This window comes from Haliotis rubra, unplaced genomic scaffold (assembly GCF_003918875.1).
Source record: "Haliotis rubra isolate DU_JTF1 unplaced genomic scaffold, ASM391887v1 Scf61, whole genome shotgun sequence".
Lineage (NCBI taxonomy): Eukaryota > Metazoa > Mollusca > Gastropoda > Lepetellida > Haliotidae > Haliotis > Haliotis rubra.
In genome coordinates, this window is record NW_025767313.1 from 188173 (window position 1) to 202582 (window position 14410).

The 14410-nt window shown below is 44.8% G+C and overlaps 1 protein-coding gene across 2 annotated transcripts in view; it reads right to left on the reverse strand.

Annotated features, from left to right (window-relative positions):
• The window catches only part of LOC124255779 (calcium/calmodulin-dependent protein kinase type IV-like), a 31073-nt gene that overhangs the window by 8571 nt on the left and 8092 nt on the right, over positions 1 to 14410 (reverse strand). For both annotated transcript variants that reach the window (XM_046689697.1, XM_046689698.1), the window contains exons 4-7: positions 11686 to 11768; positions 8864 to 8936; positions 5312 to 5350; positions 499 to 550 (exon numbers count right to left, since the gene is read on the reverse strand). In XM_046689697.1, the coding sequence (XP_046545653.1) occupies positions 499 to 550; positions 5312 to 5350; positions 8864 to 8936; positions 11686 to 11768 (247 nt within the window). The remainder of the gene's footprint in view (positions 1 to 498; positions 551 to 5311; positions 5351 to 8863; positions 8937 to 11685; positions 11769 to 14410) is intronic.

Consider the following 14410-nt stretch of genomic DNA (forward strand, 5'->3'; position numbering starts at 1 on the left):
TGGGTTGTAGTGGTTCCGTGCCTTTTGTAACAACTATTTTAGAGCCATGGACAATGAAAAGTAACCAAGGTCAGCCAATTTCAGCAAAGTCCAAATTCAGGGGGAGAGATACTCTCTCTGAATACGTTACTGAGGAGATATTTGTAACCAACATCAAAATAGATTTGAATCTTGTTAACTTAGTTTGTTGAGAAATAGATTACTTTAACAGTTGCACATGCAAATGGGGTATGATCTTCAAAGGATCCAATTTCCCATGGTAAAATAGAGATCAACTTTGTGTTTTAAATAGGAGGTATCCTAACTTTAGCTGAAATACTTGGTTCCCGTTGAAATACTAGGAACTAGGCTACAGGAGCACTACCTCTAACTTCTGTAGTGTAGAATTATCTCCAGACTATATCCACCCCATGTTTATCAGTGTATGTAGGAAGCTTATTAAATCACCAATGCTTTAGGCATGTTCACTAACAGACAGAACCAAAAGTTGCAACTTGCCTATTTTCAGCTTCGATTCAGGTTCCAAGTTTTCATACAACATGTTTTCTGGCTGAAAATAGAAACATGAGCGTCACATGTACATTCACAGACTAATGAAGTTTTCCTGAGTCACATTTCACAAGCTATCATCCTTTATACAACATTACTTGCGAAGCCAATAATGTGACTTCGAAAATTGTCACTTGTGTAAAAAACAGATCATAATAGCTGGTTGGCCCTTTCAATTGACCTTTGTAATTACTGAATGAACATTGAGTGATCTTCAATCTTGATAAGCCCTGGGGAAGTTCCCTACCTTTCCCACTGTCCCTTCCACATTTCCCCTTGGAAGGTTTGATACCCTTCCACATTCCCCATAGGGTGGCTCTATACCCTCCCACATTTCCCCTTGGAAGGTTTGATACCCTTCCACATTTCCCATAGGGAGGCACTATACCCTCCCACTGTCCCTTCCACATATCCCACAGAGAGGCTCTATACCCTCCCGCTGTCCCTTCCACATATCCCATAGGGTGGCTCTCCTGTCCCTTCCACATATCCCATAGGGTGGCTCTCTGCTGTCCTTCCACACCCTCCTCCCCACTGTCCCTTCCACATATCCCATAGGGGTGGGCTCTATACCTCCCCACTGTCCTTCCACATATCCCATAGGGGCTTCTATACCCTCCCCACTGTCCCTTCCACATTTCCCATAGGGTGGCTCTCTATACCCTCCCTGCTGTCCCTTCCACTCCCATAGGGTGGCTCTTCTATACCCTCCCACTGTCCTTCCACATACTCCCATAAGGTGGCTCACTGTCCCTTCCTTCCACATATCCCATAGGTGGTCCCCACTGTCTTCCTATACCCTCCCACTGTCCCTTCCACATCCCCATCCCATAGGGTGGCTCTATACTCCTCCCCTCCCCACTGTCCCTTCCACATATCCCATAGGGTGGCTCTATATACCTCCCTGCTGTCCCTTCCACATACTTCCCATAGTGAGGCTCTATGTACCCTCCTACTGTCTCTCCTTCCACATATCCCCATAGGGTGGCTCTATACCCTCCCCACTGTCCTTCCACATATCCCTCCCGGTGGCCTCTATACCTCTCCCATTGTCCTTCCATATCCATAGGGTGGCTCTATATACCTCCCGCTGTCCCTTCCACATATCCTATAGGGTGGCTTCTATACCCTCCCACTGTCCCCTCCACATATCCATAGGTGGCTCTATACCCCTCCCACTGTCCCTTTCCACATATCCCATAGGGTGGTTTCTATACCTCCCCTGGCTGTCCCTTCCACATATCCCATAGGGTGGCTCTATACCCTCCCCACTGTCCCTTCCAATATATCCCATAGGGTGGCTCTCTATACCCTCCCGCTGTCCCTTCCACATATCCCATAGGGTGGCTCTATACCCTCCCCACTGTCCCTTCCACATATCCCATAGGGTGGCTCTATACCCTCCCGCTGTCCCTTCCACATATCCCATAGGGTGGCTCTATACCCTCCCCAGCTGTCCCTTCCACATATCCCATAGGGAGGCTCTATACCCCTCCCCGCTGTCCCTTCCCACATATCCCATAGGTGGCTCTCTATATTCTCCCCCGCTGTCCCTTCCACATATCCCATAGGGTGGCTCTATACCCTCCCCGCTGTCCCTTCCACATATCCCATAGGGTGGGGTGGTGTCTATCCACCCTCCCATAGGGGTGGCTCGATTCCTGTCCCTTCCACATATCCCATAGGGTGGCTCTATATCCCATTCCTCCCACTGTCCCTTCCATATATCCCATAGGGTGGCTCTATACCCTCCCCACTGTCCCTTCCACATATATCCCATAGGGTGGCTCTATACCTCTCCTGCTGTCCTTCCACATATCCCATAGGTGGCTCTCTCCCCCACTGTCCCTCATATCCCACAGGGTGGCTGTCCCTTCCACACATATCCCATAGGGTGGCTCTATACCCTCCCCCACTGTCCCTTCCACATATCCCATAGGGTGGCTCTCTATACCCTCCCACTGTCCTTCCACATATCCCATAGGGGTGGCTCTATACCCTCCCACTGTCCCTTCCACATATCCCATAGGGAGGCTCCTATTTGTCCACTGTCCCTTCCATATCCCTATAGGGTGGCTATACCTATACATTCCTCCCGCTGTCCCTTCCACATATCCCATAGGGTGGCTCTATACCCTCCCCACTGTCCCTTCCACATATCCCATAGGGTGGCTCTATACCCTCCCGCTGTCCCTTCCACATATCCCCAGGGTGGCTCTCTATACCCCCTCCCCGCTGTCCCTACGTTGTCCTTCCACATATCCCATAGGGTGGCTCTATACCCTCCCCACTGTCCCTTCCATATCCCATAGGGTGGCTCTATAATCCTCCTGGCTGTCCCTTTCACATATCCCATAGGGAGGCTCTATACCTCCTCCACTGTCCCTTCCACATATCCCATAGGGGTGGCCTACTTCTATACTTTCCTCCCCACTGTCCCTTTCCACATATCCCATAGGGTGGTTTCTATTTCCCCTCACAGAGAGGCCCTGTCCCTTCCACATATCCCATAGGTGGCTCTCATATACTCCTCCCACTGTCCCTTCCATCCCACAGAGAGGCTCTATACCCTCTCCACTGTCCCCTTTCACATATCCCATAGGAGAGGCTCTATACTGTCCTCCCCACTGTCCCTTCCACATGTCCCATAGGGTGGCTCTCAGTGTCCTCCATTTACCAGGCTGTCCCTTCCTCACATCACATATCCCACAGGGTGGCTCTATACCCTCCCCACTGTCCCTTCCATATCCCCATAGGGTCACACCTCTTTCACATGGCTCACACTGTCCCTTCCACATGTTCTCCCACATATGTCCTTCCCTCCCACAGGTGGCTCTATACCCATCCTATCCCACAGAGAGGCTCTATACCCTCCACTGTCCCTTTCACACATCCCCACAGAGGCTTCTACTGTACCCTCACATGCTCCTGTCCCTTCCACATCCCACTCCCACAGGGAGGCTCTATACCCTCCACTGTCCCTTCCATATGTCCCTTCCAAATTCCCACAGGGAGGCTCTCACTGTATACCTCTCTATACCCTCCACTGTCCCTTCCACATATCCCACAGGGAGGCTCTATACCCTCCCACTGTCCATTTCACATATCCCACAGAGAGGCTCTATACCCTCCACTGTCCCTTCCATATTTCCCACAGGGAGGCTCTATACCCTCCCACTGTCCCTTCCACATATTTCCCACAGGGAGGCTCTCTATACCCTCCACTGTCCCCTTCAGGGGAGGCTCATGTCCCTTTCACATATCCCACAGGGAGGCTCTATACCCCCTCCACTGTCCCTTTCACATATCCCACAGGGAGGCTCTATACCCTCCACTGTCCCTTTCACATATCCCACAGGGAGGCTCTATACCCTCCCACTGTCCCTTTCACATATCCCACAGGGAGGCTCTATACCCATCCACTGTCCCTTCTTCACATATCCCACAGAGAGGCTCTATACCCCCTCCACTGTCCCCTTTCACATATCCCACAGAGAGGCTCTCTATACCTCCACTGTCCTTTCACATATCCCACAGAGAGGCTCTATACCCGCCCACTGTCCCTTTCACATATCCCACAGAGAGGCTCTATACCCTCCACTGCTCCTTTCACATATCCCACAGAGAGGCTCTATACCCTCCACTGCCCCTTTCACATATCCCACAGAGAGGCTCTATACCCTCCACTGTCCCCCTTTCACATATCCCACAGAGAGGCTCTATACCCTCCACTGCCCCTTTCACATATCCCACAGAGGCTCTATACTATTTCCCCTCTTTCACTGTCCTGTCCCCTTTCACATATCCCACAGGGAGGCTCTATACCCTCCACTGTCCCATATTCCCCACTGGGCTGAGGAGGCTCTATACCCTCCACTGCCCCTTTTCACAGGAGGCTCTATACCCTCCCACTGTCCCTTCCACATCCACACTGTCCCTTTGGACAATTCACATATCCCACAGAGAGGCTCTATAACACCCTCCCCACAGGGAGCCATCCACTGTCCCACATTATTGTCCACAGAGAGGCTCCATCCATTTTCTATACCCTCCACTGTCCTCTTCCATATTTCCCACAGGGAGGCTCTATACCACTGTCCCCCTTCACATATCCCACAGGGAGGCTCTATACCTCCACTGTCCCTCTCCATATCCCACAGAGAGGCTCTATACCAACCCACTGTCCCCTTTCACATATCCCACAGGGAGGCTCTATACCCTCCCACTGTCCCTTCCACATATTCCACAGGAGGCTCTATACTCCTACCCCTGTCCCTTCCATATCCCCACAGGGAGGCTCTATACCATCCACTGTCCTATATTTCCCACAGGGAGGCTCTATATCCTCCAACTGTCCCTACCACATATCCCACAGAGAGGCTCTATACCCTCCCACTGTCCCTACCACATATCCCACAGAGAGGCTCTATACCCTCCCACTGTCCCTTCCACATACCCCACAGGGAGGCTCTATACCATCCACTGTCCTATATTTCCCACAGGGAGGCTCTATACCCTCCCACTGACCCTTCCACATATCCCACAGAGAGGCTCTATACCCTCCCACTGTCCCTTCCACATATCCCAAAGGGAGGCTCTATACCATCCACTGTCCTATATTTCCCACAGGGAGGCTCTATACCCTCCCACTGTCCCTTCCACATTCCCCTTAAGAATGCTCTGCCGTCTACGCTCAAACTAGCCCTTTCACATACGTGTAGTAGAATAACAGATTATAGATAATCAAACCACTCTGACATACCTTCAAGTCTCGGTGTACCACATCGTTTTCATGCAAGTACTGAAAGAGAAAAGAGAAATATGTTACTGAGAAAATAATCTTTTCCTTCAGTGGAACAACTGCTCCCACGCCAACCCACCTGAGGTTACTGTTTTCATGGCCCCACAAAATACATGTATCATTGTAACAGAAAACCAGGATCTGTATCGTAAATGGTCATTCCCTACATAATGTTCAGATTAATAACGTATTTGAAAACAATAGACCGCTGTCAATTTGGCATGTCTCCACTATGTAAGGATATATCCCACAAGTGATGACACACAATATACACTTTGTATTAACATTAAGCCATGGTGCTCCCTAGTGAAGAAGTATACACTTTGTATTTAACATTAAGCCATGGTGCTCCCAAGTAATGAGGCACAGTATACACTTTTTATTAACATTAAGCCATGGTGCTCCCTAGTGAAGAAGTATACACTTTGTATTTAACATTAAGCCATGGTGCTCCCAAGTAATGAGGCACAGTATACACTTTTTATTAACATTAAGCCATGGTGCTCCCTAGTGAAGAAGTATACACTTTGTATTTAACATTAAGCCATGGTGCTCCCAAGTAATGAGGCACAGTATACACTTTTTATTAACATTAAGCCATGGTGCTCCCAAGTAATGAGGCACAGTATACACTTTGTATTTAACATTAAGCCATGGTGCTCCCAAGTAATGAGGCACAGTATACACTTTGTATTAACATTAAGCCATGGTGCTCCCAAGTAATGAGGCACAGTATACACTTTGTATTTAACATTAAGCCATGGTGGTGAGGCACTACAGTATTTGTATTTAACATTAAGCCATGGTGCTCCCAAGTAATGAGGCACAGTATACACTTTGTATTTAACATTAAGCCATGGTGCTCCCAAGTAATGAGGCACAGTATACACTTTGTATTTAACATTAAGCCATGGTGCTCCCAAGTAATGAGGCACAGTATACACTTTGTATTTAACATTAAGCCATGGTGTCTCCCAAAGTAATGAGGCACAGTATACACTTTGTATTTAACATTAAGCCATGGTGCTCCCAAGTAATGAGGCACAGTATACACTTTGTATTTAACATTAAGCCATGGTGCTCCCAAGTAATGAGGGCACAGTATACACTTTGTATTTAACATTAAGCCATGGTGCTCCCAAGTAATGAGGCACAGTATACACTTTGTATTTAACATTAAGCCATGGTGCTCCCAAGTAATGAGGCACAGTATACACTTTGTATTTAACATTAAGCCATGGTGCTCCCCAAGTAATGAGGCACAGTATACACTTTGTATTAACATTAAGCCATGGTGCTCCTAAGTAATGAGGCACAGTATACACTTTGTATTAACATTAAGCCATGGTGCTCCCAAGTAATGAGGCACAGTATACACTTTGTATTTAACATTAAGCCATGGTGCTCCCAAGTAATGAGGCACACATTATACACTTTGTGTATTTAACATTAAGCCATGGTGCTCCCAAGTAATGAGGCACAGTATACACTTTGTATTTAACATTAAAGCCATGGTGTCTCCCCAAGTAATGAGGCACAGTATACACTTTGTATTTAACATTGGGCCATGGTGCTCCCAAGTAATGAGGGCAAGTATACACTTTGTATTTAACATTAAGCCATGGTGCTCCCTAGTGATGAGGCACAGTATACACTTTGTATTTAACATTGCCATGGTCAAGCAATGAGGCACAGTATACACTTTTGTATTAACATTGGGCCATGGTGCCCCCCAAGTAATGAGTTACAGAAGCATACACTTTGCATTTAACATTAATACATGGTGCTCCCAAGTAATGAGGCACAGTATACACTTTGTATTAACATTAAGCCATGGTGCTCCCAAGTAATGAGGCACAGTATACACTTTGTATTAACATTAAGCCATGGTGCTCCCAAGTAATGAGGCACAGTATACACTTTGTATTTAACATTAAGCCATGGTGCTCCCAAGTAATGAGGCACAGTATACACTTTGTATTTAACATTAAGCCATGGTGCTCCCAAGTAATGAGGCACAGTATACACTTTGTATTTAACATTAAGCCATGGTGCTCCCAAGTAATGAGGCACAGTATACACTTTGTATTTAACATTAAGCCATGGTGCTCCAAGTAATGAGGCACAGTAATTTTGAGTGCTCCCAAGCAATGAGGCACAGCATACACTTTGTATTAACATTAAGCCATGGTGCTCCCAAGTAATGAGGCACAGTATACACTTTGTATTTAACATTAAGCCATGGTGCTCCCAAGTAATGAGGCACAGTATACACTTTGTATTTAACATTAAGCCATGGTGCTCCCAAGTAATGAGGCACAGTATACACTTTGTATTTAACATTAAGCCATGGTGCTCCCAAGTAATGAGGCACAGTATACACTTTGTATTAACATTAAGCCATGGTGCTCCCAAGTAATGAGGCACAGTATACACTTTGTATTAACATTAAGCCATGGTGCTCCCAAGTAATGAGGCACAGTATACACTTTGTATTTAACATTAAGCCATGGTGCTCCCAAGTAATGAGGCACAGTATACACTTTGTATTTAACATTAAGCCATGGTGCTCCCAAGTAATGAGGCACAGTATACACTTTGTATTAACATTAAGCCATGGTGCTCCCAAGTAATGAGTGCACAGTATACACTTTGTATTAACATTGCCATGGTGCTCCCCAAGTAATGAGGCACAGTATACACTTTGTATTAACATTAAGCCATGGTGCTCCCCAAGTAATGAGGCACAGTATACACTTTGTATTAACATTAAGCCACATGGTGCTCCCAAGTAATGAGGCACAGTATACACTTTGTATTAACATTAAGCCATGGTGCTCCCAATGAGGCACATGACACACAGTATACACTTTGTATTAACATTAAGCCATGGTGCCCCCAGTGATGAGGCACAGTATACACTTTGTATTTAACATTAAGCCATGGTGCTCCCAAGTAATGACACACAGTATACACTTTGTATTTAACATTAAAAGCCATGGTGCTCCCAAGCTAATGAGGCACAGTATACACTTTGTATTTAACATTAAGCCATGGTGCTCCCAAGTAATGAGGCACAGTATACACTTTGTATTTAACATTAAGCCATGGTGCTCCCAACTAATGAGGCACAGTATACACTTTGTATTTAACATTAAGCCATGGTGCTCCCCAGTGATGACACACAGTATACACTTTGTATTAACATTTAACCATGATGCTCCCTTGTGAAGAAGTATACACTTTGTATTTAACATTAAGCCATGGTGCTCCCCAGTGATGACACACAGTATACACTTTGTATTAACATTAAGCCATGGTGCTCCCCAGTGATGACACACAATATACCCTTTGTATTTAACATTAAGCCATGGTGCTCTCAAGTAATGAGGTACAGTATACACTTTGTATTGAACTATAAGCCATGGTGCTCCCTAGTGAAGAAGTATACACTTTGTATTGAACTATAAGCCATGGTGCTCCCCAGTGATAACACACAGTATACAAACTTACAGCAACGGCAGTCAACATGTCCTTTACTGCCTTAGCTGCTTCCTTCTCACTGTAGAAGCCTCGGGCCACAATTCTGAAACATCATAACAGCAGTCATTTTCTTGCAGATTTTTACATTTACTTCTGAATGAAAGACAATCAACTACAGTGTAAAACAAAACCAGCACATGGTATCAACGTATTGTGCAAATAAAATATCATAAAATTAACCAAACATCTTTCTATGCACTCTTTCTTTAGAGTGTAAAACTAGCATCTAACAGGCGATGAACTCAGGTCTGTAAGAGGATTCACTGAGGTAGAGCCGATGATTCACTCGGGTCTAGATGGGGATTCACTGAGGTAGAGCACATGATTCACTCGGGTCTAGATGGGGATTCACTGAGGTAGAGCAGATGATTCACTCGGGCCTAGATGGGGATTCACTGAGGTAGAGCACATGATTCACTCGGGTCTAGATGGGGATTCACTGAGGTAGAGCAGATGATTCACTCGGGCCTAGATGGGGATTCACTGAGGTAGAGCAGATGATTCACTCGGGTCTAGATGGGGATTCACTGAGGTAGAGCAGATGATTCACCGGGTCTAGATGGGGATTCACTGAGGTAGAGCAGATGATTCACTCGGGTCTAGATGGGGATTCACTGAGGTAGAGCAGATGATTCACTCGGGTCTAGATGGGGATTCACTGAGGTAGAGCAGATGATTCACTCGGGTCTAGATGGGGATTCACTGAGGTAGAGCAGATGATTCACTCGGGTCTAGATGGGGATTCACTGAGGTAGAGCAGATGATTCACTCGGGTCTAGATGGGGATTCACTGAGGTAGAGCAGATGATTCACTCGGGTCTAGATGGGGATTCACTGAGGTAGAGCAGATGATTCACTCGGGTCTAGATGGGGATTCACTGAGGTAGAGCAGATGATTCACTCTGGGCCTAGATGGGGATTCACTGAGGTAGAGCAGATGATTCACTCTGGGTCTAGATGGGGATTCACTGAGGTAGAGCAGATGATTCACTCACGGGTCTAGATGGGGATTCACTGAGGTAGAGCAGATGATTCACTCGTAGAGGTCTAGATGGGGATTCACTGAGGTAGCAGAGATGATTCACCTGGGGTCTAGATGGGGATTCACTGAGGTAGAGCAGATGATTCACTCGGGTCTAGATGGGGATTCACTGAGGTAGAGCAGATGATTCACTCGGGTCTAGATGGGGATTCACTGAGGTAGAGCAGATGATTCACTCGGGTCTAGATGGGGATTCACTGAGGTAGAGCAGATGATTCACTCGGGTCTAGATGGGGATTCACTGAGGTAGAGCAGATGATTCACTCGGGTCTAGATGGGGATTCACTGAGGTAGAGCAGATGATTCACTGGGTCTAGATAGGGATTCACTGAGGGGATTCACTGAGGTAGAGCAGATGATTCACTCGGGTCTAGATGGGGATTCACTGAGGTAGAGCAGATGATTCACTCGGGTCTAGATGGGGATTCACTGAGGTAGAGCAGATGATTCACTCACTAGAGTCTAGGGCCTAGATGGGGATTCACTGAGGTAGAGTAGAGCAGATGATTCACTCGGGCCTAGATGGGGATTCACTGAGGTAGAGCAGATGATTCACTCGGCCTAGATGGGGATTCACTGAGGTAGAGCAGATGATTCACTCCTGGTCTAGATGGGGATTCACTGAGGTAGAGCAGATGATTCACTCGGGTCTAGATGGGGATTCACTGAGGTAGAGCAGATGATTCACTCTGGGTCTAGATGGGGATTCACTGAGGTAGAGCAGATGATTCACTCGGGTCTAGATGGGGATTCTGACTGAGGTAGAGCAGATGATTCACTGAGGTCGGTCTAGATGGGGATTCACTGAGGTAGAGCAGATGATCACTCATTCACTGAGGTAGGCACTAGATGGGGATTCACTGAGGTAGAGCAGATGATTCACTCGGGTCTAGATGGGGATTCACTGAGGTAGAGCAGATGATTCACTCGGGCCTAGATGGGGATTCACTGAGGTAGAGCAGATGATTCACTGAAAGGTAGAGCAGGTCTAGATGGGGATTCACTGAGGTAGAGCAGATGATTCATTCGGGTCTAGATAGGGATTCACTGAGGTAGAGCAGATGATTCACTCGGGTCTAGATGGGGATTCACTGAGGTAGAGCAGATGATTCACTCCTAGATAGGGTCTAGATCGAGGGGATTCACTGAGGTAAACACATGAGCAGATGATTCTAGAGCAGATCCGGTCTAGATGGGGATTCACTGAGGTAGAGCAGATGATTCACTCGGGTCTAGATGGGGATTCACTGAGGTAGAGCAGATGATTCACTCGGGTCTAGATGGGGATTCACTGAGGTAGAGCAGATGATTCACTCGGGTCTAGATGGGGATTCACTGAGGTAGAGCAGATGATTCACTTCCGGGTCTAGATGGGGATTCACTGAGGTAGAGCAGATGATCACTCGGGTCTAGATAGGGATTCACTGAGGTAGAGCAGATGATTCACTCGGGTCTAGGGGATTCACTGAGGTAGAGCAGATGATTCACTCGGGTCTAGATGGGGATTCACTGAGGTAGAGCAGATGATTCACTCGGGTCTAGATGGGGATTCACTGAGGTAGAGCAGATGATTCACTCGGGTCTAGATGGGGATTCACTACATTACTCCCATTCAGCCAGGGACCTACTTTAAGGTCCAGCATGGATTATGGAGCTCTCTAGCATGGATCTACTAACATCTTGGCTGGATTTACATCAATCCTGGAGGTAATGGTCAGACAACTGGACCCCACCAGGTGAGTAGGATTACCTGTCAAACAGTTCCCCGCCAGTCACCAGCTCCAGCACTAGTGTAATGTCTCTGGGTGTCTCGAAGATCTCTTTCAGTCTAATCTGCAGAGACAACACATACACCTCTACAGTATCATACAGGGTATGGTAGTTTCAGTAGTTTCAGTAAAAAGCAACATTCAATCAGAGTGAAAAAAGGTTTAACTGCCAAAACTATCTGGCACACATAACTATTCAAACTCACCTTTAATTTCTCAAGCAACTCAGCAAGAATTAATTCTGAATGTATTTCAAAGGACCAGCATGAAGGAAAATCTACTGGTTCTGTCTCTACCTGATACAAAAGCTGGTATTAAAATTTATATATTTTATTGTTGAGTTTACAGGTTATCTATCGATTTATCACTGACCCTGATTTCACCTTTTTCCATATTATCGGTCCTAAGGAAACAGAGACTAACGTATACAAGGCTCCAGATAAGATGTATCTGCGTAAAATACACATGGACAATTCAGATATATGCATAAATAGTCAAATCAAGTAGTGAAAAATAAGCACAACTTTCTCAGATTATACGAATCAGATTTAGTTTACATGCGTGAACCAAACATTGTTTCAGTCCTACACATTCGATCTTAAGATCTCAAATAGTGTTGGTTGTCTGTATTGAAGCAAAGATTTCGAGTTTTTTTTCAAATGATCTCCGTTAATATTTCTAAACGATGTTCAGGGCACGATTTGTTTAAAAGCTAGCCCTTAAACAGCGTTACTATCACAACATGTAAGGTCCATATTATTAATAATACAGCTTTAGGGCTATTGTTGATTACGTGATGGCCTTAAACCAGCGTCGGAAAACATTTAATTCCCAATAACTCAACGTGCACTGTCATATATTTCCTGTCATCTGCAGTAAGAATGGCTAACCAAAAGAAACTCGTCGAGTTTTTTTAAAGGAAAACTGCTTCAATTAGCAAGGAAAAGTTAGTGTCTGACATTATCAACGATTTAATTGACAATGTAGCTAAAATCTGTATTAAGAATAAACACGATGGGAATAGGTTTCAATGTCAAAACAAGTTCTGGTTGGATTAGTCAAACTTCTCATGGTTGCATGTGGTTATAAATCAGTGTATGAGTGTAGACCAAAAACAAGTTGAAAAAAAAGCTGCTAAGTGTTATGTGTTTCTGTGAAAATGACAAAAGCATGCAACCTGTGACATACTCCTCCGTTTATTTATATTTGGTATTTTACTCCTCAATTTTAAGTTAGAGGAGTGAAATACCCCTGAGTCAAACTAATTATCTGGAGCCCAGCATACAGTCCCAGAAATAAATTGCTCTAGATTTGAGTAGAGTTGTTTGTATTTATTCTCTAGGGTCTTAGAGACAGCCTAGGGGGCAGACTCCAACTAAATCACTGTCGGAAATAGTAAAAAACTGCTTTTTCACATTTATATCTACAATTTGTGCAGTTAAAATATGAAAGTGTGAAATATCTGTTAAACTAAGTTAGGCTAACTACAGTCTCAGTGGTAGGGAGATAGGAAACGTTAAAAAAAGGACTTCACTGAGGAGAGACTGGTGCAGAAATGAGCAATATGGTCCAAAGCAACTTATTTGGAACAGACCATGGCTTTATGCAAATTAGTGTGCGGTGATATTGTATTACAAAGGACATTTTTTAAATGCCAATTTTGAAATTAGACTTAGATTCATTATAAACAATAGCTTGCATAAAAAATAATAACTTTAATACTGAAACTATTAAGGATGTAGCTACCATGGAGTCTCACTATCATTATAACCACAAACAGGTAGGAGAGGTCGTCTCATGCCAAGTGAGGTGGCGGTCCCTTGTCATACCTGGCTGAGCGACCTAATTGCCATCTATAGTCTGATCTATTGTTTTCAGCAGCTATTCATATTTTTTCTCTTTTTTGCCTGATTTTACAAGTAAACATGCTTTTCTGGATATCCTTTTACGCATCCCACTAAACGCCAAGTTAGGCCGATGTGGGTTATTTCAACATATTATTATTATTATTATTATCATTTATTTATTTTATTATAGGATATTTATATAGCGCACATATCCACGCACTAGTGCATGCTCAAGGCGCTGGTATTTTTTCCCTCGATCACTGGATGTCAATCTAAACGGCACATCGCATTATCAATCTCAACTCCCTGGGGAGTATAATATGCTATTTGCAATTGTATAAATTTTAGGGATACAGAGTAACAGCCTAAAAACAGGGTTTTTTCTATTTCCGAAAGTACTTTAGTGTTGAACACTGAGATGACACACTAGACTCCAGCTAGTGGACCAGCGTCAGTAGGACATAGAATATTGCCAAATTTCTCTGTTGCTCTAAGTACCTGGAATTCCTTGTTTTTTAACCTATACTTGTCCATTTGTACAATTCAGAATGCCTTTGGACAAGGACTGAGAAAAAAGTACTTTTCTATAGAGATTAGCTTCTGAGTTGAAACAGCTAAGAGCAGAGGTACAGATAAGCTGCGTATCTGCGTAAATTACGCAATTGTTTTTGGGAAAACTCAATTCCTATTAAGTCTATTGCGTACAAGTACGCTTGATTTTTTGTAAATACTCAATAAATGTGATCTTACATGCGTACACACAAAAATGTCAAATCTTAGCTTGGGTACCGGTGGATAGATAAAATAACTGAGGTATATTGAGAGGTTCTATTTCAGGACATGAACATGACAACTTGCA